We start from the raw sequence: 26,596 nt of genomic DNA, 5'->3' as shown, positions 1-26,596 counted from the left end.
GGGCCCCACTGGCCTGGGAAGAGAGATGAGGCCTGGGCGAGAAGGTGAGAAATGGCTAGGCGGCGTGTGCGTGTGCGGGGGTGGGAGATGACTTCCGAACACACAAAAGGAGCGCAAAGTGGGGGAGGTGGTCCAGTCCCCGAGGGCCGGCCCGGGGGAGGGGGCCGAGGCTGGCCGCGCGCCTTGTCGCCCCCTTCTCCGGGTGGGCCTGGCCGCAGGCCGATGGGACGCGGGAGGTGCTGCGGACCGCGGGCACAGGGGTGCGGGCTCCTGCGCCCGGGGAGCGAGCGGGTCCCAAATTCAGAGGCGAGCAAGATCTGGGCGGGAAAAAAAAGTCACAAAGAAATTTGTTTGCCACTATGCAAAATGGCGGCATTTAAACATCTTTCTGGGGGTGGTGGCCCAGGCCAGAGAGCTGAGAGCTGCTCGGCGTCCAGGGGGAAAACGAGGGGGAAAGGGACTCCGAAACCACCTCGGCCCCCGGGCCGGCCCTTCGCCCGCTCGGCCGTCCCCTGCCTTCCCTCCCAGCCCGCCAGTCCCAAACCCCGCGCCAGCAGCCCCTGGACACTGACCCCTGTTTACAAACACAGCCTGGGGGCGGGGTGGGGCCGGCCGGAATGCAGGCTGGCGGGGTGGGGGCCGGCAGCTCGCTCCGGAGGACGCCACCAGCAGAGAGGGACGAGGAGTTGGTGCGAGAGAGCGGGCCCGGCAGCTGGAAAGGACTGAACGCCTTGTTTTTGAAACTGTCAATTCCCTCAACCCCTATTGTGAGGGCTTCATGCAAAACATCTCAGGCCTTTTAAAGTAGGAGCTTGTGAGGCCGCCACAGTTTGAAAAGGAGGGAGAAAGGAGCGGGGGCCTAGGGCATGGGCAAAGAATGATAGCTGGGCCCCCCTCCTCTTTTTTTTCCCCCCAGCACAAGAGGGCCTGCCAAACAGGTAAAATGCAGCCCTCCCCCACCTCCTAGATCTGCCCTCTGTCCCCCCCCCCCAGGCTAGTTTGCAAAATGCCCTTTGGCCTAGGGAACAAACCACAACCAAAGCTACCATTGAAAATAGTTCTTCCTTCAAGGGAAAGGGAACATCCTGGGGAAGACCGGGGTGACCAGTGGACTCCCTAAGGTGGACGCCCCGTTCCTCCTTGCCAATTTCCTGAGGTTAGTTGATGAGGAGCCTTTAATTTTTTCCCCCTGGTTTGGCTCTAGGGACTCCGTTTTTCACATCCTTTTCAGCAGGAAGTTATTTTCAAGGTGAAGCAAAACTCACCACATTTTCTGTCTTTTTGTAGATGCGAATGCTTTATTTTTTAATTAATTATTATTATTTTTTTTTACCATGGAGGGTTTTTGTTTTTGTTTTTTTTTGAAAGGAAAAAAAAGCTTTTGAGGAATTAGTCTACATCTCTTCCTGCATGCAAACAAAACTATCATTCTCATATCAGCAGAAACTTGCAATTCTTGTGACTGGAACTTTGAGGAATTTCTAGACCATTGAAAGTCACCCAGACACGGATAAGATAAAAATCCACACACCAGCCCATCAAGTTTGTGTTATTGCTGTTTAGTGGTGGCTCCTTGTTGTTGATTTTAAAATAAACAACCATTATTGAGATTACTCCACTGTAATCAAGTAAGTCAGTAGAAAAGAACACCCACTTTAAAAAGTAAATAGTTGAAAAAGAGCAAGCTGCATTTTCTAAAAAGGCAGATAACCTGACTGCGGAAGACAGAGTACACACATCTCTTAAAAAAATAATTAAATCTTCATTTCACAGTCTTAGCAGGAAACCACTTTTACAGGAGACCAAAAATAAGCTTGTTTTCCCAAAAAGTCAAAGAAAGAGCCCTTTCTTGCATTTTCCTTATGTCTGTGAGTGTTGAGCTTTAGACACAGAATCAGTGACCCTGGAACCATATAGTTCCTTTTTTTTTAAAAAAAAATCTATCACCTGAAAACATTTAAATATAAAAATGCAATCTATCCATGGAGGTAACTTCTGTCTTTCTCTCAATAAGGCTTAACTTTTTGAACAAATGGGACATTTATAGCATCTTAGAAAATCTAGATATTGTCATTAATCATAAAACAACCAAAATGAAATAAATAAACTGTACTGAGAATAATTCCCACAGCAGAATGGGAAAACAGCTAAGGGGCTACCAGAAATTGAAAGAATACCTTGTCTTTGTAAGTTACTGAATACTATCTGGTACACTTTCCTAACAGAAGCCCCAACTCAGGTTTGCTGTGGTTGGCTGGCTTGTAGTAGTGCTGTGGGGTGAAATTCGTGTTGACTATTTAATTTCTTTCCTTTTGATGGTATCACTCTGTAATGCCTCGGCCTCCATGCTGCTCATTCTCCAGCTCCTATAAACTGAAACTATTGATTCTCTGAGGGCTGGAGACCAAGAGTCAAAGCTGGAGGCCGATATTTTATGTCAGAAATTCCATAGGGTATATTTGTTTTAAATTGTGCTTATTCCATCTCTCGGTTCTCCCACACCCAAGATCTGCAGGCTTCAAATATATTCTCCATTTATAATTTAGGAACAATGATTCCATAGCCAACAAGAAAAGTACTGGTCTAAATGTAGTAGTCATCATTCTTTGAACTTTCTTGACTTAGCAGTACTTAAAGAGTCGAAATTACAGACTTCCAGTGTGTACATGTCACACTTTTTACAGACTGATTTTGCAGGACAACTCACTGCATCCAAATTCTGGATTGCTTTTTAAAGAGCAAAGGACTCAGACTGAGAAGCCAATTGTTCAGCTTTCTGGGGTTTTAACTGTAACTTGTACTGGTCTTTGGAATTATATACAAACATGAATTCAAGGATAACATCCCCCAATTTTTGCTTTGACCATATCTATCATCCCAATAAAAAAGGATCCAGTGAAACTACATCTGGCAACATTCAAGAAGGAAAGGAAGGGAGGCAGTTCAAAGCATCTGTTTACTCCATCTAAATGTATTTGGATGGAGGTATTCTCAGCCTCTGTCCTTTACAATAAGGGTAAAACCACAGAGCATATACAGCAATTAGGGCTGAGACCATCCAGATCTATCTGAAACATTTATAGACAAAAGAAAAATTTCAAAGGGAGTAGGAATTAAAAGGTTAAGGAAAAAAAAAAACACTGAATTTCCATGAGAAATAGTGACTTAAATTCACACAGTAAACATTTCCTTGATGTTTTGTTTTGTTTTATGATTTATGATCTATAGATGCAACTTCTTAGGTTTAAGATGGCAGAGATCTGAGATATATAATTTGTCAGACTAAGGGAGGTGGGCCAAAAAATTATTAGATTTAACTTGCATTAAAATAGCAATTGATCTCTGCTTTGCTTTCTTAAACCTGAAACTTTTTACACTTGATTTGTGACAAGTTTGTAAAGTTTTGTTGTTATTTAGGAAGAAATCCACCAATGTTTTGCACAAAACCTGACTGGCCTCATCACATGGTATTACAACAAAACACTACACCCAATAGATGCATTTCTTTCAGGCAAAAACATTACAAGTGAAAATGTCAACAAAACCATTCATTCCTGTTAACCGTTCTTCAATCTGGAATAAGTAGAAATGTATGGAACCAGGAATTTTAAACAGTGTTTTTAATTGAAAATAAAGCTAAAGCATGCTTTTCAACAGTGCAAATTTCCATAATTTTGATTTACTGCTTCCATCATCACAACATAGCACACCAGCAAGGCCCTTACCAAGGGCTAGACCCTAGCTATTTGCATGTTGAACTACTTTGATTTTAAGTGCAAATATAGATAGTCACCTCTGATTGTCACTTGCAGTAGAAACTCTCCTGCTCTATACACAGGATGGTCTGAAAACAGAAGTTTAGAGAGATGCAGAAAAAGTAAAAGGTAATAAAATCCAAGTGCCTGAGTTCTGGTATCAAAAGCCCTGAAATAACTGTTATTTTTCATTTAGGGTAGTCTTACAACTCTGACCTATTTTACTCTTCTTGGTTGTATTTACTGCTTTGTCACTCTGCAGAGTCAGACCATAAAATATCCTGCTATTAACAGAAATATTTTAATTGTTTTGCAAGTTTGAGGAGTCATGTTCAGACCACAGGTAAGCAGGACAATAGTAAGAGTCACCTTATTTAAAACCTTTGGGTGAGAAGACAAAAAGGAGTTTTCCAATTGCAAGGAGTGGCTGTAAAAGTAAAATCACACCCTTTACAAAAAAAAAAAAATTACAATCTCATATTTATTTTACCCAGTATATATGAGGCAGTTTTTACCAGCATTCAATCAGGACTCCTCAATCTTTCCACTCAAAAAGAAAAAAAAAAAAAAAATTAAGTGCAACTACGCTTGGAGAGGGAATGAGGGGAGAAAAAGAAAAAGATACCCCACAAACAAGAGCTCTAGAAAAGAACATTTTGGGCTCACAGAAACTTCTTGCTACCTCGCTGTGTAACCACATAACCTAACAAACTTTCACTGAATTAACAGTTACACCTTCAGGTCTGAAATCTAGTGCATAAACTTAATGGCTCATTGTAATATTTATTATTCAACCTTTTGACATTTATTTGTAGCAGTTGAATTGAGGTACCGGTGCATTATTAGCATTGAAACAGTAAAGTGTTCCAGCTCTACCGTAATAACTGAGTTTTACTTGAGTCTTTAGCCTGAAGTAGTCTGTGGAATGTAAACCAACCCTGCTCCCACCCCGCCCCCACCCTACTCCAAAAAAAAAAAAAAAAACCCGCAATGGAAAAAAAAAGTAATCCGATTTCTGTCTTCAAAATGCGATAAACCAGGACTCCAAAAGGGGTGTAACACATTAATGGACTTGTACAAACCATCCTGTGCAGTTTACAACAAAAGGAAGGTAATATGGTTCAAGAAAATATCTTCCAAAACACTTTTATGAATTAAATTTCCTGAATTTGTGACTAGGTGGTAGAGGTATTGCAGAACCGCCCAGCTGCCATTTCCATATCGGATGGGCCTTGTGAGGAGGTTGGACATCCTTAGTGGTGGTTAAGGAATACGCCGGCCACAAATCCCCATCCTTCCCAATAATGAGGGATGGTGGACAAGGAAAATTTGCCATGAAATTAAATGGCCTTTTCACTGCTGATGCTACATTGCTGGCTATCTTTTTGCGTCTGTTTATAACTGTAAAATCATCCAGTGTTCCTTCATGTGTCTCGGTTTTACCTGTAGGACGAGGACTTCTAGCTGATTTCAGATTTGGTTTGACTGGAGGTGTCTGAAGGACAGGTCGCTTTCCCAGTACTAGTGTCCGGTAATTTTTTCTCACCCTGGCACCAAATTTATATTCCCCATCCTCAGGTTTTGGAGAACCTAAAGTGCATGTAAGGCCCCGACTCTGAGCCAGTGGATTTAAGGAAGGAGTTTCTCTTTCAGGGCATGCAAAATCTTCCTTGGCTGTGGTTAGCAAGGCGTCTTCCTCTTTACTTTCAGTCACACTGTAAAACTCCCCTTTTGTATCATTGCACTCGCACTTTAGCTTATTTGCAATAAGGTCAGGTTCATATTCTTCATTAGCACTACTGTCTTCTACTTTGATTTTAATATTGTGCAGAAATGGCAATGTCTTGTCGCCTATGTCAGTGCAGGGATTCTCGGCTTTAGTTGCTGCTGTTGCTGCATCCACCTCAGGATCAGTTTGCGACGAGGGCAAATCCGTAGCAAATTCAGTACAATGAGGGATTTTGGAATCTTTCTCTGAATTTGCTGCTGCTCCTGAAGAATCATTATTTAAGAACCTAGCAGCTATTGTGTTGTTATCTGCACAGTGTGGAGTAGGAGTTGCTTGTAGGCATTTCCTAGCCTCTCGGAGTATTCTTTGTTGTGGAAATGCATTGTTTGTCTTTGGGCTAGGTGAAGAGGCCCCCTCCGCCAGGCAGTTAATTGTCAGGTCAGTTCTCTTTACAGTACTGGAAATTTCCGAGTGTGGGAATGTAATCTCAGATACCCTATCGTTCCTTATCTCTGCGAAACAACTCCCCAGGCTGGCCGGGCAGTACACCGGAGACGCTTTGGGGGCCCAGCTCTGCAGATTCCACTCCTCGGGCGACTCCGCTTTGACACTACTCTTGAGGTCGGGAAGTCTGCCGGCATCCTCGAAAGCAGCGGGTTTGGTTGCAGCGGCGGCGGAGGCCAGATGGTACAAGAAGTTGGCCTGCGCCTGCACGCTGGGAGGCTTGCAGAAGCTGGTGCGCCTGAAACGGATGCTCTGCACTGACACTTGGCTGGAGCCGGAGCTGGAGTCCGACTCCGTGGACGAGTCCTCCTCCTCCGAGCTGACTTCACTGGAATCTGAGGCCCCACTGCCCCCCTCCTCCTCCTCCTCCTCCTCCTCTTCCTCCTCCTCCTCTCCCTCCTCCTCCTCTTCCTCCGAGGACACAGAGTTGCTGGAGCTGGACAAACTGGAGCCAAAATCAGAGTCGTTGGCTGCATGGTCCGAGTAGGAGCTGGACTCGGAGTCGCTGCTGCAACTCTCGGGAAAGCTGCCCAGATGGGGCTGCGGCCGGTGGTGATGAGGGGGATGGTGATTCGGCTGCGGCTGCTGGGCCCGGTGGTGGTGGTGGTGGTGGTGGTGGTGGTGGTGGTGATGGTGGTGGTGGTGGTGGGGAGGCGCGCAGAAGCTGTTAACCAGATGAAACCTCTCCAGGCAAGTGGCCCCAGCGGCCGCCGCCGCCGCTGCCGCTGCCGCCGCCGCCGCCGCCGCCTTGGCTTTGTAGGACCTGGGCAGGAGCAGCAGGCGGCGAGCGCCGGCGTGGGGCGCGAGCAGGCAGTCCTTGGCGCCCCCGCGCTTGCGCCTGCACCGGTAGGTCAGGCTCACCGGGCCCCCCGCGCCCGCCGCCACCTTGGGCTGGGGCCCGGCCGCCGATGCCTGGTAGTAGGCGGCGGCGGCGGCGGCGGCGGCGGCGGCAGCGGCGGCAGCGGCGGCGGCGGCGGCGGCCGGGTGCTTGCTGCACAGCAGGCTCCGAAAATAAGCAGGGTCCGAGTGGAAAGCGACGTAGTTTCCCTGGAGCGGGACAGTTTCATAGTTTAGAGGGGGTTTGCAAGGCGAGCGCACGATTTCCGGGTACTGCGAGCCCGGGTACTTGCTAAAAATCTGAGGTAGATGGGCGGCGGGGCGCGCGGCGGCGGCGCCCGGGCGCGGGGACTGCGCGCTGATTGGCAGGGGCCGCTCGGCTCCGCTCAGGCCCCGCCAAAGTTGGTGCTTGTCCTTCCAAAAACCCGGGCGGGGGCCGGCGGCGGCGGCGGCGCGCTCTGGCGGCGGCGCCTTTGTGGCCAGGTCCCGGCCGACCCTCCTGCGCTTGGTCTTGAGGACCCGCTCGGTTTTGCAGGAGGTGTAGAGCGCTTCCACGTCTTCCCGGGAGATGAGCGTGCATTTGGCGGCGTGGAAGGCGATGCTGTTGATTGCCTTGAGTTTCCGCAACTCCTCCAGATCGCAGTGGTGCTTTTTCACTTTCAGATGATCCATGCGCTTGTGCACGGTCGTCCTCGGGATGTTTTTCAGCAGATCCGTGAAGACTTGGGAGAGGGCAAACATTTGCTTTCCTTTAATGATGAGGTAGCCGAGCCTCACGCCATCCACCTCTTCAAAACCTGACTTCAGGTCTCCCATCTCGGGCACTAAATGATCCCCACCATTTGCAGTAAATATATACGTGACGCATACATACACATGTATGTATGTTAATCCTCCACCAGATGCTGCGTGTGTCTCAAGGCATCCTGCTAATAAAATAACAAAGACTGTTATTCCCGGCGAAGGGAGTGCCAAACTCTAGGCGAAATTATTGGAAAAACAAAAACATGAAATTACACTGACTTGATTCTTGCTTTTTTTTTGGTTTTCGTTTTTTTAAAAAAGAGGGAAAAAACCATCCGGTTTCTGATCTGCCAGTGTGTTAGTCTAAGTCCCCGATGCAGATCAGTACCTGGGCCCCTCTATTCCTTCCTTCTCCATTGGAGCACTATGATAATGGAATGTGAAGGGAGAAAGAGAGAAGAAATGCAGCTGCTATTCCCGCCGCTGCTTTAGCTACAAATAAAATGACAGAGTGAAGTGAGCTCGTCCGGAGACACCTTCATCAATTAATTCCCCTAAAGCCAGCGCTGATTGGACACTCCTGACAGGTGATGCAATAAAAATTGATATTCCACCCCTTCCCCCCAAAATCTCCCACTAATTAGCATACCCTTATACTGCCACCTCCCCTCCCAAAGTAAATAATACAGTCGGTATATAAATCTTTCCATTAAACTATCGGAGCTCAGAAACAGCCTGACTCACAGACTTCATCTGAACCAGTGTGTGTACGCTAAAAAAAAAAAAAAAACCTGTATATTCGCCTTTAAAGGAATATTGCCTATTTTTTGCTTTACCGCTACAGCTATTATCATTTCAAAGAAAAGCATTTTTAAAACATTATCAAGCCTAAATAGATATACCCCACCCCCTTTTCCTTTGGAGAATGGAGCTTAAGCGAAAATGTGCAGAATAGCCTGGTATTTCCCTTATGGGAGTGGGGAAGGAGACAGGCTGGGAGCTCCAAAGTTAAACCCGCGCGGTCAACCACCCCAGTACAGACTTACGTTTTGAATTTCTCTCGATTTTCCTTTTTTTTTTTTTTTCCTGAAATGCCTTTTTATAACCAGAAACAAAGTTATTTGACCAAGAAAGCAGTTCAAGGCTCCAGCTCCGAAACACTGTAACAATTCAACTGGATTTTGGTTCTCTGCTGGGGGGTGGGGTGGGGAGGAGGTAGTTTCACGTCAGACCCATAACAAAGCATAGATAAGCCAGAAATGTGTACACTTTTCACAATTAACCAGGCTGGATTGGAGGCGGGATCGTCCTAGAGTTCCCAGCACAGCCTTTGCCAGGGTCCTGTTCACGACAGGTCAGAATTCCAGGGAGCGGACTGCTTCTGCAGCAAAGAAAAGAAAATGTAAAACGTCCAAGGTGCTTCTAGAGGTTTTACGTAATAACGATGGAAAGAAAGTGCTGATGTACGATGCAGACTATTTCAGTGGTCTGTGATGCTTTTGGTTGGTAGTTTAAATGAATCTTTCACAACTTCCATTTTTTTCCATGAAAGCCAAGCATCTGCTTTAAAAAAAAATCACTTTGGATGAATATCAATATTGTTAACCTCTTCTTAGTCAAATTAAGGCATATTTTGGTGTCGTTTTCAAGGATATCCAAAATATCGCCAAATGAGAGCAAGGGTCTTCCCAGTTGCATTACCACGATCCCAAGGCGGTTTGTTGGCTGCTTTGCAAAATTCGGCAAAATCTTCTTAACTGTTCGGTGTTTGCAACTACAGCATAAATGCAACCCAGGCATTTATATGTTTCCTTGTTCCTCCAAAAATAGACACATCCGTGTGGTTAAAAGAATAAACGGATATTTCTGAGTCTGCAAGAAAAAAATTGTACAATAATTTCTTCCTTCATATTCAAAAGTTCCAGCTTCCCCTTCTCTGGTCTGGCTAGCACAAGCAGGTATGGCTCAAAAAGAAAAAAACAGAGAGCGAGAGATAAAAACAGAAGAATCAGACATACAAAAAGGTAGATTGCATGAAATCTCGGCCATAGTTCCCCACCCCCACCCTCATCTCCCTTGTAATTTCCTAGGAATTTTCAAGAGAATTGGGAATTTCAAGAAGTGCATCCGGAAATTAAGGAAGTCTATTTAAGAGAGTCTGTAACTCAGAGGTTGGGATTTGAAAAGTCAGCCCTGGACTACTGTTGCACTCAGCACAGATGTAATCGCCGCTCTTCAACTTAATCAATGTGTGTACAAACCGCGATGTCTAGTTCTTGCCTTTGAAATCTAAGGCTAGCATTTCCATCCAAGAAATCAGAGCTACAGCAAATTACATTTTTGTCCCTTGAATGAGAGAAGGATCATTGAATGGATCTCGTGATATTTCAGGCTTTAAACGTAACCGAGAGGCAGCAATGAACAATGCCTCGTCACAGCTAATACCATCCACCGAGTTGGCTTCCTTTTGCATCTGGATCTATCACACCGCGTTTTTCTCTTTCACTTTCACAGGAGGCAAAATGCAAAAGGTTTAAGCAGAAAGCAAAGTTCCCAGGAAAAGCAGATGCTGCTGTTTGCTTTTTAAAGTAGGATGACCAGAGTCTTTCTATTGCCAGTGACAATAATGTCGTTTTAAAATTCCTCCTGATGCACTTATATACTGCCAGCCCTCTTCCTCCCACCCCACCCCCGTCCAATTCCCCTCCCCCAGCTTTAAGATTTCGACCAAAGAGTCAAACAGCCAAGAAATAGTAAACTCAGAAAAAGCCTTTGAGAAGACATTACAAAAGGTTGGCTAGAGCGTCCTTTTTTTTTTTTTTAACCAGGTAGTTCTAGTTGTTCTTGATTCCTATTTAGATTTACACACACACACACACACAAACTCACACTCCTATTCCTCCTGCACATAGCAACATGATTTAGTAACCATTTCAAAATTACCTTCCTTTCCTCTCCCTTCTTTCTTTTCACCTTTAAAATACTGGCAGTATAGGTGGTTTTTTAAACTAGCAGAATATTAAGTATTTTTTTAAAAACTAAAGGTACAATCTATTGGATCAAATGAGAAAAATAAAGGCTGGGGCATTTGGGAAATGTGTCTATATATACAATTTATGCGAATATCTTTGTGCATTCAAACACCTTTCCGCTTATACATTTTTAATACTCCTATTACACATCTTTCTTCTTGTCTAATACATTCTTTGTTCCTTTAACTTCCCCATCGTTGTGTGTGTGTGTGTGTAAGGCGTGAGCGCGCGCATTCGCATGCATGCACACACACACACACACACACACACAGAATGTGACAGACAGCTTTCTTGTGGCCATCAGCACACGTTGCATATCCGGGGTCTTCTCCAGGCACATTGGGGGTCGATCCCGATAAAAAGATCTAGCAGAGGCCCCTGAGCGCTCACACATGAAAGGCAGGGGACTTTAAGATGGATTTGCATGCACACAGGGGATTTCGATCAATAGCTACCAACATTTATGGCTTAGATTATTAATGTGAAAGCTGGCCAAAAGAATGGGGATGAAAAATTAAAGGTGTCTGTTATCAATTATGCTTAAAGTTATGCAATAATTTACTTACTTTGCCTGGATGTGCAGATCCAGATGTATAAAGTACGATTCTTCAAAAGCCAGGGGGTTTCTTTGATAAATTTGTTGACCATGTCAGTCGCCTCTACAATCAAAGATGAACCCAATTCAGATGATGGACTGTATTCAGATTCTTTTTTAAGAAAAGATATATCAACTTCTATGTTTCTCAAATGCATATACATATGTGGGTGCATATGCCCAAATTAACATTTATGTGTATGTCCATCTCCGAGGGACCAGGGAATTACTTATTGAGAATTTAGGCGTATATATGATGCGCATTAAGTTTGTTAATTAAATGTGATTATTTACTAAGTGAGAAATGCATAATCTACACACTATCAAAAAAGTATTTTAGCTTTGAAAACAAAGCTGCTTGCTAAAGGAAAATCCTCTGTGGCAAACATACAGATAGAAATATATTCTTAATGTCCACTTCTGCATTTATTGTAAAAAATCAGCACTTTCGCTTTTTCAAGTGATGGGCTATGAAGATATGAACAGATTTGTCTTTACTTATCCTGTATGAATGTGCTAAATTTACCTTCAGATGTTCTATTTTGATTTATTTTCACCATATTTTATGTTTAAATACCATTGCAATTCAGTCTGACCTCTTTCCTCTGGAGCGAAGTAATGCACACGGCATTTACAGTCTTTTAAATGGTTAGCTGGGAAATGCAATAGCAATTTGCAGGAGTAGTTTACTAATGGGGAAAGTTCTTTTGAAAACCTGGAGGAAAACCTAAGAGTACTTTTGCATTTCTACACTACAACCGTCATATAATTAAAGTATTGAAGAGCATTAAAATAATCCTTTTCCTTCCAAGCTTTCCTCCATACATACATAATTGAAATGAGGAGCAGCCCCCATCACCATCATCACCACCTAACTCTTCACCATATACATTTGTTTTAGTGATTGCTGGGCACATTTTGTTCAAAGTGAATTCAGACAGAAAAGACTAAGGAACATCACAAAGGCCTCAATAATGTAAGTATACTGGTTAGAAGAATAAAAGAAGCCCCTTGTCCTGTTAGCCAAAAATAACTATAATACTTACAACATAACAAAGTCTAAAATAATAATTCCAAGTCTCATATGGTGGAATTAATTGAGGATATAGGACAATAAAATCTTGTGTGATAGTCAACAGTTCCTTACCTAAATTTATCTAAACTCACATGTTCTCTGCTTTTAGGGAGGGGAAAATGAGAATGGAGGAGGAGGAAATGGCTAAATTAAGGAATAACTTAAATGATAACAGTATATTTTCCTTAATTTTTTTTTTTTGTCTCATCCAAACAAACCAGGGCAAGTCTCCAAAAGGGCCCATCCTTCTGTTTTTAGGCATTTAAAAATCCTGTTTTTAACAGAAGTTTGGGACACAGAGTATATGCCATGTTGTCTACTGACCCATAATCAAAATGCGGTGACCTTCTACCCTTTTTTTGCCCCCTGACCCATCTTGAATTCAATGCAGCCTTTATAAATTTGCAAATCCTTGGAGGTAAAGGAGTTTTGGTGAGGCTTTGTTCTGAAAAAGCCCTAAGAGTGTGCTTTCTAAATTAGACAAAGGTAAAGCTACAAACGCTAGTGGACAAGATTTTACACAGGTGAGCAATAGGCAACTCTTCAGATAACACGTATTGCAAGCTAAAAAGCAGTTAGAAACGTGGGAGACAAGAAGGTTAGAGATTGCATCAAATTAGAGTGTGATACAAATCACTTTCATGATGTAAGAAATGGTTAGGCCACAATCTTCCTGCTCTCCTCATCTCTAGGGCTGTGGGGGACCCTAGTGACCAAGGAAGGAATGGGGGAGGGGGAGGGTAGTAGAGGGAGAGAGAGGGGAGGGAGGGAGGAAGGGAAAGAAAGAAATGAGTGAGACCTGATCTGAATCTACAGGCACATTCCCTTATCTTTCCTGCTATCAGCTAGTTTAAAGGACACCATAATTATGATGGTGATAAAACAATGCCTGCTTATGTGTGCTGAATAAATAAAGAATGTTTACAGCCCAAGAATCTTTTAATTCCAATTAAACCCTATCAAAGAAAAGCCACTTTTCCTACTGAAACCGCCTTTCCCCCCAATTATCTTGTTTTGTTGCAATATTTTCCTATGAGACACCAGGGCCTCTCACAATTGATCCTGAATGTCGAAAAAAAAAATCTGAGAAAGTCGAGTTTAATGTTGATATATTAAATAGTACACAAATATCAAGACCTATTATTTATTTGGGTTGCCCAAATTTTCGTTTATTTTCCACCAGGGTCAAATGTGTAGGAAGCAGTGATGACATTAAGTGTTGAGGCCTACCTATGGGCTGCAGAAGCCAGACTCAAATTCTGAGCACCCACGAGGGGAGAAGGGAAAGATAAGATGTGGGGCCTGATGGTCTCTGGAAAGGGAATCCTCTGGTTCTGTTCCCCTGGCTTCAGCCCAAATCCTTCTAGGAGCACTGGAGCCAATCACTGTCTTCCACTGCTGCAGCTACTGGGCGCACACAAAAAAAGCGGGAGATCAAAAAATCCCAAGTTCGCATTTATGGATACACAAGGATCATTTCATATTCATGACTTCAACAAATCACATCATAATCAGATTTAAACAAGGTTTGGGCAGTAATGCCCATCAGGCTGGGCACTAAACACTGAGTATCGCACACTAACCAGAAACGTCGCTTTTTTATTTTGGAATCATAGAGTGAAAATTAAGTCTTTCAACTTTGAAAAGGTTACTTTTCCCTTTTGAGGCCAATTTTTACACTAATAAATTTCAAATGAACGCCTCTCTTTAAGTCATTCCACGACATAATTCAAACTCCTATTTCCTTCCTTTCTCAGTTCGAGTAGTGTTTTGTTTGTGTTTTTAAAAAACACATGGCATAACAAACATTATGGAAAACGTACTCGTTCCCTTAAATTCCCATACAAACCTCCTTTTTTACTCCATCAAAGTAGCGCATTGCAAAGTATAAACTTAAAAAAAATTACTTTCCCCGAGGAAATATCTAATATTTCTTGGCAAATTCTATTTGGTGATCTGGTATAAAAATACAGTTGTAAAAAATTTCAGGGTATTCGTAAGTTTTTTGGATAGTTGCAGGCCCCTTTCCTTTTGAAAGTTTAGAGCTCCAATACCCTCAATTCTACTGGCAGAATTAGGATGGACTTAGAGGGTCCTAAACGTGACCGATTCACTAAGGCGGGGGGCTACAGCTTGCAGCAACGTGCTCGGCAACTTAATCCTACGCTGAAAGAGGGCAGAGAGCGAAAAAGAATGGAATACAAACTCTCCCGACATTCGTAGTTACTTTCAAGGTGGATTGTGTATTTTAAGGCTGATGGGAACGTCTGGTTTTTGGAGCAAAAAGAAGAGAAGGTAAGTGTTTGTCCTTGTATCCACCAGTTCGTAGAGAAACAATGAAAGAACAAAGGGAACCACTTCTCCCTCTGAACATTTTCTGTATCTCCCTCCGTTTCAAGCCCAAAAGCTTGCCAGGGGATTTGCTTTACTCTACCTTAAGGAGTTGTTGCTAGGCTTGTTGAACTAAGAAGGAGAAAAAAGTTGAGCGGCAGTGTAAATATAGACTAAATAATAATAATAATAAAGGCTTTCCGTGGCGAATCTCCACGCGCCAGTCGCAGCAACTTATAGCAGAAGTTGCTAAATGCATGAAGGCAAAGCCCAAGAAATAATCTTTACATTGCAGATTTCGAACTGGGTCGTTTAAATAGCCTTTCTTGCTGTTTGAAAGGATTTCTGCGCACAAAATGTGTAGGTACTATCTATGGGAAGAGAGCAGTGTACTGTTTAGGTCGAAAAATGTTCTTTATTGCTATGTGGAAAAGAATTCTTAAAAAGGGGATTCAAGTATTGGCGCTACTGTTTGCTAATAGAAGAAATGGCAGCGGTGGCTGGGAAAGGAGATTGGTATTTAAATATATTTGCTTTTGGGTACGGTGGTAATCGGCAAGTCTGCCTTTGTGGGTCTGTGTGGCTGAATGAGTAAGTGACCGAGTGCCGTCGGCATTATATAAATGGATCGGTGTGGGGGGGGAGCCCCCAAAGCCGTCGAGCACGTGAAACACATTTTTTCACTGCCCCCCAAGCGGCGACCAAGCCCCCCTTCATCCCACCCCCAAATCCGTATATTACCTGCCCAGTTACAGTGACACATGTTTATGTTTATAGTCCTGGTTTGTAGTAGTGTCAAGAGCCGCAGCGAGTGGAGGGGGAGGAGAGAGGAGAGGGAGGAGTAAATGCAACCACCCCCACTTGTTGTTAAAGCAAATTTACTGCGTTATTGCAAGCCCGGTACGGGGGGCTGGGAAGTGAGTTGAGAGGAAGGGGAGAGTTGGGTTGTGTGTTGGTGGTGGAAGGGGGGTGGGGTTAGGAGATCCGGGATGGAGCTACACTCTCCGGCGACCCGGCCGAAGCAGCTCGGTCAACAGGGGGGAATGCTGGCGCGGTCGAAAACAAAAAGGTTCCTCCTGCTCGCTGCGTTCACGTGGGGGGCTCTGCACGCGGGGCTCCAGGGCCCTGACCTCTGACCCCGGCTCCTCTCCGCGCTCTCCCGGTGCCGCGCGGCCACTTTTTACCCAGGATCCCTCGCGCGGGCCGCGCTCGTGCCGAGCTCGAGTCCTTCTTAATCCTCCATTCCCCGATTTCCCTCCCCTCCCCCCCGCCGCCAGCCCCGGGGGAGGATTCTCCGGCAGGGAACCCCCGCCCCACCCCCACCCCGAGAGCCCCGGCCGCGGCGAGGCGGCCGCAGGGAGGCCGGGTGGGGCGGGGAGTGCAGAGCGGGCCTCCCCTGCCGGGCCAGGCCTGCGGGGGAGGGGAGGGGAGGGGAGCGAGGGACTAAGGCGGGAGGGGCCCCACGGGGAGGGGGCCCAGCGGCCCGGCCCTGCTGCCCCGCCGAGGCCTGGACCTGTTGACTGCTATTGGTCCGCCTGGTCCCGCGCCTTCTCCCTGCCCGGCGCAGCCCGGTCCTTCCGCGGAAACGTGCGGAGGAAATAAGGATGGCTGTTCTCTCCGCCTCCCTCCAACTTTATTTTTTTCTTGGGGGATGAGAAAGCAAAGTCATCTCGCGCTGCCCCATCCTTTCTCATGGAGTCCCGTCACGCGCGGCCCACCGCCCTCCGGGCCCCCGCTATTTAAAACCTCCCCTTCCCCAGACCAGCTCCCCTGCTCGGAGCCCGCGGGCCCTCGCCGCGCCTCCCCCCGCTGCGTCCCCAGCGAATTGTGTTGCTTTTCTTCCTTAGAAGCTCCCTCGTCCACCTTCCACTTTTTTTCCGTCCCAGGAGGCGTAAGATAAAACCTCTGATTTGCTGCGTTCTGCCGGACACATCCTCTGCCCTCTCGTCCAAATGCATTGGATGGAGAGTTTAAAATAACAGTATTTAAAGGAGGAAATAAAAAGAGGGGAGAGTTCTTTTGCCAGTTTCGACGACATAAATGCGTTAAAATTAAAAAAAAAAGATGTATTTAGAGTTAAGGGTTTTATGCGATTTGCTGTATTTTCTTCTAGATTTTGAGTTTCCCGAGGAATATTTTCCGGAGGGAAATAGCAAGTTAAAATTAAGGTGGAGGTGAAACATCTGAACCACTTCTGAAAATCAAGCAGAAATGTAAAAAATATCTTAGCGAAATAGCGGGAAGGCGGCCGCAGCGAGAACTCGAGTCGCCGAAGGAAGCGCCGGGGTGTCGGAGTCGAGGAAGGCGGGCCGGCCCGGGGAGGGGAAGGAGGCGCGCGGGGCGGCGGGCGAGCGCGGGGCGGCGGGCCGGGGGCCGCGGCGCTCGGGAGGAAGGCTGCGGCGGGCAGTGCGAGCACGGAAAGGCCGGCGGGGAGGGCCGCGGTGGGCGGGGGCCGGGCGCACGGCCGGCTCCGCCGGGGAAGCGGGAGCCGGGCTCCTGTCGCCCGGCTGCCCCCATTGTTCGGCCCTCGCGCCGCTGTTCGCTGAGCGCGTCCTTCCCGAGGGAGGGGTCCTGCGGCCCCAGTGGACCCCCACGCCCGCCTCCCCGAACTCCAAGGCTTGGGCCGGGTCGGGTCGGCGCGGCAAGTTTTATGATCAGCCTTGGCCAGCGAGGGCTTCCCAACTCAAGACCACGTAGAAAGGAGGCTTTACAACGTGCCACTAAATTGGAGGAAGCTGGGCGAGCCTGCAACTCACACATTAAAAGAGGAGGGAAAGCAGCATAGATACGTTTATAAAGTGATAGCTAGGTAGAGACAAATGTGGGCATTTTTTTCCTGGATCCAGAAAGCTAGAGCAGATTATATCATGTGTTAAATATCTTTGAATGTATGGATTCGAAAATGAATGTCGGGGTTCAAAGGAGTTCGGAAAAGCACGTTTCGCTGTCTCTATTTGTTATTATTCAGCTCTTTGTTGTATACAAGAAGTCTAATTTTAAAAGGAAGGGCTGAGCTACCCCTAACAAAAACAGGCTTGGTTTCTTAACGTGAAATGCATTTTCAAAATAACAGGGAAATTCAAAAGGGAAAAACGTGTCATTTGCTTTTAAACCACGTTTTGGAAACAAGTAATTGCAACCCACCTACGAAACTGCATGTTTTTCTTTGTGAGGCATGTGGAAAGAGAGATTTCTGGCAAACGTCACAGTTTTAAAAAATGAAGATTTCCAACAAGTGCTCGCGGGTCTTGAAGACAAGACCAAAGTCATCGTGCGTGAAAACTCATGAAGAAGAAATAATTTCAGTCCTTTGGCCCAAATCTTACTAAAGCAAGAGAGTAATTTCGACTTAGATTTATAATAGACTGCGGAAATTCCTTCTAAAATAACCATTACTAGTCTGTGCATTATGCAGCACTGTTTCCCAAGGTGGATTTTTAAAAACCAATTAGAATTGATCTCTAATGGAATATTATATTTACACGTCATCATGAAAACATCATTTGACAAGAGTTTTGAATTACAAGAAAGAAGTTAACAGATGATGTTCATAAATAGCATGTGTTTGAAAAGAACCCTTAAGAGTCAGTTAAAGGTAGTGGTGGTTGTGATTTTGCATTTGAAATGCTATAGAAGTGGTTTGCATTTTAACACTTTCATTTTGCGGATCTTCTTCCTAAACTTGCATTTCCTCATGGAAATCGTTCAGTTCTTTCCAGGCGTATGGAGAAATTCTTATATAAGAAATCATTTGAGATGGAACTATGGAAAGGTTTGAACAGAAAAAAATTGGTGTTAAACATTAGGTATTCTCAATCTGTTCATTCCTTCCACATTCATCCTCCCATAGACCCCCCTCCCCAACTACTTGGATTCAATTTACATTTTTTATTTATAAGTCTTTGAATATTTAGAATAGCTTTATAAGTTTATCTGCTATGTAGTTGATTGTAGAAGGTGAATCTTTTAACATCTTTTAGTGTTTCAGGCATTTTTGGGTTTCATTTAAATTAAAAAAAATGTTACAAGTCATGATATATTTGTGAGAAAAACAACAAATGGGCGGAAAAAAGGGCATGGATGGGGGTGGGGATGGAAGGGACATAGCATTCTTGGTCAGTCTTTGTAATACCTTTCTTTAATTTTATGTCATTATATTTTCCACTTGTGCTTGCACCAAAGATCATTGCTTTTTTAATTGGGGTAAAGTACCACCATATAAAAATTACCTACATTCTGGCCATTAAGCGCCACAGTAAAGTAAGACTGACAAAAAGTACTCGGAGGCTTGTGTGTTTAATTCGCCAGGAATGTTAAGCTTCATAAGATTCACCCTATGGGGCCATGTTGGTCCTTGGCACTGTTACTGTACAATTTCAAGAGGTAAATATATATGTTATAGATTTAAAATATCTAGGATATAGTAGACAGTTTATTAATTGAAAGAATAAAAAAATGAATTTGTCAACCTCCTTCTTTCTGGGACACAATGCAGTTAATTAACATATTCTTGGGCTTGTTTCTGGATTTGGTAAGCAGTGGCCCCTTTCAGAGAGGAAAACATTTAAATCTTAAAAAGTGACCTTCTTTGGTCCAAATAGTATTAAGCAATTCAGTTTAATTTCTTCTTTTTTTTCCATTCCAAGATATGTTTAATTTCTTTCAAGTTTCCCTTCCATTCAAAAACTGATTTTCCTCTTTTCCATGTCCAGAATCTTTTCACTTAGTTAACCTTATTGTATCCTATAAACAGACACCTAAATATGTCACTTTAATCACACTTTAATTATAAGAGAAATGCAAATCTTCAATGTCAGTAAAAAATGGGAACATGGCCCTTCCGCTCCTACTCTTAGATTATATTGATGATACTCTGAAAAGTCAGTGTGCTGTCTTCCAGTATTGTTGCATCATGAAAAAAAATAGTCCAACTCTGAAATGTTATTGAGATTTCTGTAATGCCTAGAAGATCTAAAGGCATCTTTTAGATATTATTTTCCTACTTGTAATTAATTACATGGCATTTTACCCAAAAATGTAAATACAGCCAATATATATCAATTTTATAGCAAAGGAGTAGCTCTGAAGCCAAACACAAGATTAACCAAACCAAACCCTTTAAAGTAAATATCAGGCTTTGATTCTTAAAAAGATTTTAAAATTTAGATTACATACAATTTAAATTTCAGGGTTACCTAACTTTCCAACAATTAAGTGTATCTAACAATAATATTAATTATGATTGATTCTAAGTTAAAGTCTGTTTTGTAAGAAAATGATGACTTTTACATGAAAAGGTGGTTAACATTTGAGGGTTATTAAAATACAGATGATTCTAAACTACCTGGTAAATAAAAACTCTTTACCCATATTAATTTCAACTATTGAAAATCTTTAAGGAAACCAATTTATCTGAAAATTTCTGTTAATCATTACTTGGAAATTTTAGTTCAGTGGTACACACTCTGAAGAATAAAGCTCAGACCGCAATCAGCTTTTAAACACCAATATTGTACATTAAATGAATATTTATTGTGGGCCTACTACGTGCAAGACACTTGCTGGGTGATATGGTGAGTAAAAAAAAATCACCTAGTAAGATTAACATGCTTCATTAAGTGGAATTTCCCAAAAGCCATTAACAGAATATCAATTGAAGACATAATTGAAATGAATACCTTTTAATGAAATTTCTAATAGTACTCCATGATATAGGTGCCATGTGTGGGTCTGTATCTATAAAGACACAGTACTCACTTATTCTGAGATAAATAACAAAACTAATTTCAGAAGTATCTTAATATTTAATCATACTAGCATAAATATATGGCTCATAATAAACTTTTCACATAAAAGGTAAGAAACCTGGGGTACCAAATGAGCAAAACAAAATTTTACTCAGAGATTCCTTTATGTAAAAAGAGGATATGTCTGAAAGTTTGTACAGATGATAGGAAATTGCTTTTTGCATTTTCCAACTAATTTAGAAATTTATAGTTTCTGATGAGGTACTAGTAAATGAATGAATTTGTTTAAAAACCTTAGTATCAGAGCCAATACAGAATTTTAAATACTTTGTGAAAGTCAAGAACCTGAGTTAAAGAAAGTGTATCTAGTCTTAACATTACAGAAATATACCTCAATTTCTAGTCCTCGCTATGGAAATATACCTCAACAATAGATACAATAGACTAAATATGATATGCACAAACAGAAGTCAAATAAAACTTTAATTTAAAAAGAAGATAAATATAAGCAATACTAACCTATAAACCAAATTTGGTTGTAAATATTTCTTTCATAGTATCCACTTATGTAAATGATTCTGAAAGAGAAAATCCAAAAATTTGGTGCCTATGTTGAGGAATAAAGAAAATTATAAGAAGATATATTCTCAATAGAGACAAAAAAAATACAGTTTCCCATTATAGTAGGGTTAGAGGTTACATCATAAAATACTTTACTTGAGTTTTTTGTGGTTTGCCCCAGGTGATTAGTTCAGAGAAATAGATGAGCCAGTACTGAGTTAGCTGCTGTTGGGTGAAGAGGAATACTGGAGACAACAGGCTTTTGCTTTATTCTTCAGTACTAGATATACTTTTTTAAAGGATATTTTGAGAATGTGGAATCAGATTTAAAGGGTAACATTATTTTAAGTTTGAAATTGTCCTTTTCTATAAAGTTATTCTATAAATCCCATGGACCTTTTTATTTTTACATTACCATGTATTTTTAAAAACTTGAACAATTCTGGCAATTTAATTATAAGTTTTATCCATTCTGAGGTATGAGAATTAGCATATTCATCCAGTTGTCATGTATATGTATGTATATATATGTACATATATATGTATATGTGTATATATATCACACAAAGGACAAATATAACTTGCTCATTGCTATATTTCTTGTATTCAAAACAATCCCTGGCTCACAGTAAATGTTCAATAAATATTTACTGAATGAATAAATACTTAACTGTATATCTGACCTGTTTTATAATATCTGTTATTCTTCTTTTCACTTAATATTTTATAGAAATGTGTTAAATATTATACTTTTGATATATAACATAAAAAGTTCTATATCTGGTACAAGTTAAAAAGAAAATGACCTATTTATACCCGTTATGTTTTTTCTTATCATTTTTCAAACTCAAAATTTAATATGTTAAATATCAGTTTTAATTAATTTGATTTATATTTTGTCAACATTTATAGGTACAATAAAATTTCTGTTTCAGATCTTATTATTTATATATAGGCCTGTTCTTATGAAATAGTGTATTTTCTAAATTTCAAAAGTCCCTTACAAATGATGAATTTTTGTTTTGCTTTGTTTTGGAAATAGCAAGTGTTTACCTGTATTTCTTTCATTAAGTGTTACAGAATAAGGTAAAGTACCCATCCTTCTTTACATATAAATTAATTCCATCACAAGAACTAAGCTCTAATGCGTTAAAATAAAATGTATTTTTAAATAATTTAGTGCATTAAGATTTGACTGCAGTATTTGGGAAGGGAACTTTCACATTGATTTTAACTCAAAATTACTCATTAGGAGTCTGAACCTGAGCAGTAATTGGATGTTGAACTGGTGTCCCTTGTAAAAGGGTAAAGATAAAACACAGAGTTAAGATACACAAAATAATATAGTTTTGTTTGAAGGCAGTTTTAGTTTTATAAATATCAATGACATTTTAAGAACATAATTATTATGTGTTCAGAAATTTATTAATTGTTGCCATATCCCAAAAAAGAATTTGCATTTTGTAAGTATATAATCTTATGGTCACGTTTTCTGAATGCACTCATATAGCTAACAGAGAATTTTCATTTTTATGTGTTTCTTTAGTGGACATTTTTTCCCTATCTTACACTTTTAGTGGATTTCCATTACTGTAGATGTCTCACTTAGCTTTTAGAATGTTTGACTATATTTGCTAACATATGCTTGCGTTGTATTAATCTACTATAATTCTTAAATAGATTTCTAGCAATTAATTTGAAATAGAAAAAACAGCCATGCTACCATTTTTTTTTTCTTTATGAGGAGATTTGGAATGGCTTTAAAGCTTAAACCATTATCTTTTGATGACTGACTAGGAGAACTTGGGTTCCTTCATCTTTTAGCATTGTATAAAGGCATTATCCAGATCTTCACATCACATTGCTAATTCCTAATAAACAACCATTTTGTACCTGCAAGGTATTAACCAAAGCCGTGAATTGGCCTGGTAACTATGCTTGTCATTTAAAGTCTATCTACATTCCTATTTTACGTTAAACTTTTATAGTTAGACACTTTTTGCCTAAAATCAGTATTGGGCTTACAAGGATACATAGGGGATAGGGCAACAGTGGAACATTTCGCAGCTTAAAACTGCTCAGTATCCCGCTAATTATTCAGATAGGCCTAATCCATTTTCTATTTGTATGAGGAGTGAGCTCCCATCTTTCTGCCTCTTAAATACCTTAAAAAAAATGACCTTAAAGTTTCAAGAGTAAATTTGGAGTACAGAGACAGATCAGAGAAATCCTAAATCAAAACTGGACGCCACTGTCTTATGGTGTTCTCATTTGGTGACCACCGTCTAGGAGAACTTGGGTCCCCTCATCCTTTAGTAACATTTAACTGCATTTTCCAAATGATCACATTATATTGCTAATTCCTGATTAAGAACCATATGTACTCCTACACAGCAAGCTGAGGGTAGCCTTGGTGTTCCCTCTCTGAGGATAACCCTAACTCGGTCTTTTGACCTTCAGTCTGTGATGCGCTTTCATTTGTCACTGGGGCCAAGGTGGTGTGTAAATGGGAGGCAGATTTGGTGGCACTTTCACTGGGTGAACTTTGGGTCGAGTCCAGGATGTAAATTTCATGGGTGGCGAGGCTGCGGCAGTACAGTGAAGTTAGCGCGGCCAACTGCAGGAAGCCATGCTTCATTGCACCCTGCCTGGAAGCTGGCATACTTGCCCAACTCCTGTTACCCACGGGCCAGTTCCTGAGGAAAAGGCCGGCAGGTAGGTGCTCACTGAGGGAGATGTCCCCGGGGAGTCCCCTCCAGCGAGTCTGACAAAAATCCCCTTTCTCCCGGCCCTCGCCATCCTCCTCCCCTCCCAACGAGGCCTCCTGACGACGTGCACACGCAGCCCGCGCGACCAGCGCTGCAGAAGGCGGCCCCAACGTCCCCGCCCCCCGCGTGCGCGCCCCCGCGCCCTCCCGTTGGCTCGTTCCGGCCTCAGCGCGCCGCCGGCTCCACTCGCCCCCACCTCCCAGCACGCCGCGGCGGCTGCGAGCGGCGCGGGGGAGGGGAAGGCGCCGGGAGGTAGGCCGGGGCTGCCGGCCGGACGCGGCGGCGCGCACGCAGGCCTCGCCTCCCGGGCCTGCTCCCTGACGCCGGCCGCAGGGCGGGCGCGCACGCCGAGTGACGCTCGGAGGAGGAAGCGCAGCCCCCTTCCCCTCCCTCGCTGCCCCGGCCCAGCGGGAGCCCCCCCAGTGCGCCTGTGCGGAGGCCTACTTGATTATGTGTGCCCTCTCCGGGCTCCAGCGTTAGCGGCCGGGTGGAGGTGGGGAGGGAAGACGACGAGGCGGAGGAGGCGGAGGAGGCGGTGGAGGGGAGGTGGGGGGAGTCAGCAAGGACATGGCTCCTGACTCCTGTGCGGAACGTGAGTGACTGAGCGGCAAAGCCCGAGTGAGCGAGCGGCCGAGCGGCGGGCGGGGACCGGGGTCGCCGGGAAGGGATCGGGGGCGCGGGCGGCTGTGCGGGGGGAAGCACTAATCGGCTTGCATGTGTTTTTTAATGGTCCCCCCAACTCCCTCTTAGATGGTCTCTAGCGACCGGCCCGTGTCACTGGAGGACGAGGTCTCCCATAGTATGAAGGAGATGATTGGAGGCTGTTGCGTTTGCTCAGACGAGAGAGGCTGGGCCGAAAACCCGCTGGTTTATTGCGACGGGCACGGCTGCAGCGTCGCGGTGCATCAAGGTAAACACCCAACCGCCCGCCCGGCCGGACCCGGCCTGCGCCCAACCGTCACCGCTTCCCCCACCTTGGCAGCAACTGCCAGTTCCCCTCCCGCCCCTCCCCCGCCCCGCCCCGCCCCGTTCCGCGGCCCGGGATTGACTCGGAGGGTCGGCGGCGGGGCGGAGGGGGTGTGGGCTGTGCATGTGGGAGAAAGTGCGTGTGGCCTGGACTGTCATGTGATGCTGCGCTCACTCGCTCAAGTGTCATTTGGCCGCCGCCTGCGCCCGGAGCTGCGGGGCCGGAGACTTTCTGGGGCGGTGGTTGGAGGCAGGGGGGCGCGGGGGGCTGGGCGTCCGCCCCTGGGTCGTGTCCCCGTGGCTGTGGGTTTGGGGACGTGGAGAGCCCTCCCCCTTCCCTGGCCGCTCCCGTCTGCCGCAGTGTGTCTGGAGACTTCCTGTGGCATGGAGGCAGGCTCGGGAGCGCCGCTCGCCGCGCTGCGCCGGGCGGCCGAGGCAGGGGGGCTGCCTTGCCGACTTCGATTAGGGAAGGGAGGCGCCCGCTGCCGCCCCCCCAGCGTTCTGCCCGAGACCCTGCTGCTGCGGACCGGGCGCTCCCCGCGGAGAAGGCGGTGGCGGGCCGCCGCGGCAGTCGCGCTGCTCCAGGAGTGGCTGAGGCTGTGCAGGGGCTGCAGCAGGCCACTTCCTCAGCTTAAGGGACTCTTGAAGAGAAGAGGAGGCGGTGGTGCCGCCAGGGACTTCGGGAGCATCTTAGTTTATTTCTGGGTGTTTCCATCCGCTGAGTTTTTTGGATATACAGGAAAGCCGGGGACACTAGTGAGAGAGTTTTCTGGCCATTGAAGGTGCTGATTTTTTCCGTTTCATGTGGTAAGGAATTGAGGCTGGAACAACCTAGATAACTTTTTGGTGGCTTTAGACTCTCCCTCTTATTCACCAACCCTCCCCCTTTCCCGTTTCTGAATCTGGCGTTGAGTGATAGAGATGTTGTTTAGTAGTGTATTGGAAAGGACACTGCCAAATAGAGAGGAAAGTCTGAACATTAAGGGTGTCAAGTCATTCTTTATAGAATGGAATCTCAGAACTGGGAAGGAAGACTTGGGAGGTAGTGAATGAACCTGAGAATGCAGTTATTCTCACTTGCTTTTAAAGAAGAGCAGAGTTGCACGCTGTCCTTTTTTTAAGGCGTGAAAACAGTGTGTGTTGAAACTAGATATTGATTTCAAGGTCTTAGAACTGGTATATAGTATTTCCATTGCAGTGTTCATTGGCATTTTGGAGGTGTTTTTATGAGTTGGATGATACATTATCAAGTTTTGATAAGTAATCTTATTTCCCAATATAGAAAATGTTCATTTAAGTCTTAAATTTTCCTCTCTAAAAGTACTTCTGATTTTAAATATAAGTTTTTGGACACTGATGCTGTGTTTCTTGGCTGATAGAACATTTTTACTGTGACATATTTACAAATTTTAAAAGGGATTAGAAGTTTAGCTTTTGGAGTTTTAAAAATTTGTGCTGATTTTGTATTCTTTAAGTGCTTTCCAATGTTTAAGATATTTTCAGGTTTACTCTAAGCAAGCTCATGTGAGAATGTCAATTGGGTATTAGTGTTTTTAGGTTTTTGAGAAAATTTCAATTTTGAGTTAAATATTAACATAAAACAGTTTTTTAAACAACTAGACTGTGATGTAGATGTGTGATATATACTAGATCAGTTGTTGGAACGTTCACATATATTTTGAAATAAATACGTGCTTTACTCTTTTTATAACGGCTTTATTGAAATGTAATTCACATACCATACAATTCACCTGTTTAAAGGGTACAATTTAGTGGTTTTTATTATATTCACAGAGTTTTGCATCCATCACCACAACCAATTTTAGAACATTTTCATCACCCTAACAAGACACCCTCGACCCATTAGCAGTTACTCCTGTTTTCTCCCCAGCTCTCCCAGCTCTAGGCAACTGATGATGTACTTTCTGTCTCTATAGATTTGCCTATTCTGG

At 43.8% G+C, this 26,596-nt stretch overlaps 2 protein-coding genes across 14 annotated transcripts in view; one reads left to right on the top strand and one right to left on the bottom strand.

Moving 5' to 3' along the window:
* Positions 1–4,744: 4,744 nt before the first annotated feature.
* On the bottom strand, positions 4,745–9,123 carry SKIDA1 (SKI/DACH domain containing 1). 3 transcript variants are annotated; one of them, XM_087420762.1, is made up of 2 exons: positions 8,616–9,123; positions 4,745–7,754 (listed from the first exon to the last, which is right to left on the bottom strand). In XM_087420762.1, exon 2 carries the CDS (start codon positions 7,639–7,641, stop codon positions 4,903–4,905), a length of 2,739 nt encoding a protein of 912 aa, XP_087276888.1. In that variant the 5' UTR covers positions 7,642–7,754; positions 8,616–9,123; the 3' UTR covers positions 4,745–4,902. The 3 variants fall into 3 exon arrangements, with proteins under 3 accessions (XP_087276888.1, XP_087276889.1, XP_087276890.1); XM_087420763.1 differs by having other exon boundaries at positions 4,745–7,751; XM_087420764.1 differs by lacking the exon at positions 8,616–9,123 and adding an exon at positions 7,849–8,119 and having other exon boundaries at positions 4,745–7,751.
* A 5,307-nt stretch (positions 9,124–14,430) lies between these two features.
* The window catches only part of MLLT10 (MLLT10 histone lysine methyltransferase DOT1L cofactor), a 271,785-nt gene continuing 259,619 nt past the window's right edge, over positions 14,431–26,596 (top strand). For 3 of the 11 annotated variants that reach the window (XR_015549345.1, XM_014783632.2, XM_014783629.2), the window contains exons 1-2: positions 24,026–24,296; positions 24,429–24,588. Coding sequence is in view for 10 of the 11 variants with exons in the window: in XM_014783632.2 (XP_014639118.1) it covers positions 24,429–24,588 (160 nt within the window). In the remaining variant the exon portion in view is untranslated. Of the gene's footprint in view, positions 14,567–24,024; positions 24,297–24,428; positions 24,589–26,596 lie in introns of those variants that run through there. The other 8 variants (XM_014783635.2, XM_014783634.2, XM_014783637.2 and 5 more) reach the window with 6 other exon arrangements.

Source organism: Ceratotherium simum, chromosome 32 (genome assembly GCF_057802395.1).
Source record: "Ceratotherium simum simum isolate JZ-2026a chromosome 32, ASM5780239v1, whole genome shotgun sequence".
Lineage (NCBI taxonomy): Eukaryota > Metazoa > Chordata > Mammalia > Perissodactyla > Rhinocerotidae > Ceratotherium > Ceratotherium simum.
The sequence above is the reverse complement of the archived record's forward strand: the minus strand, read 5'-3'. Positions and strand labels throughout refer to the sequence as shown.

Bases quoted from the DNA above. Each gene is read 5' to 3' on its own strand.
- SKIDA1 (XM_087420762.1), bottom strand. From the start codon at position 7,641: ATGGGAGACCTGAAGTCAGGTTTTGAAGAGGTGGATGGCGTGAGGCTC.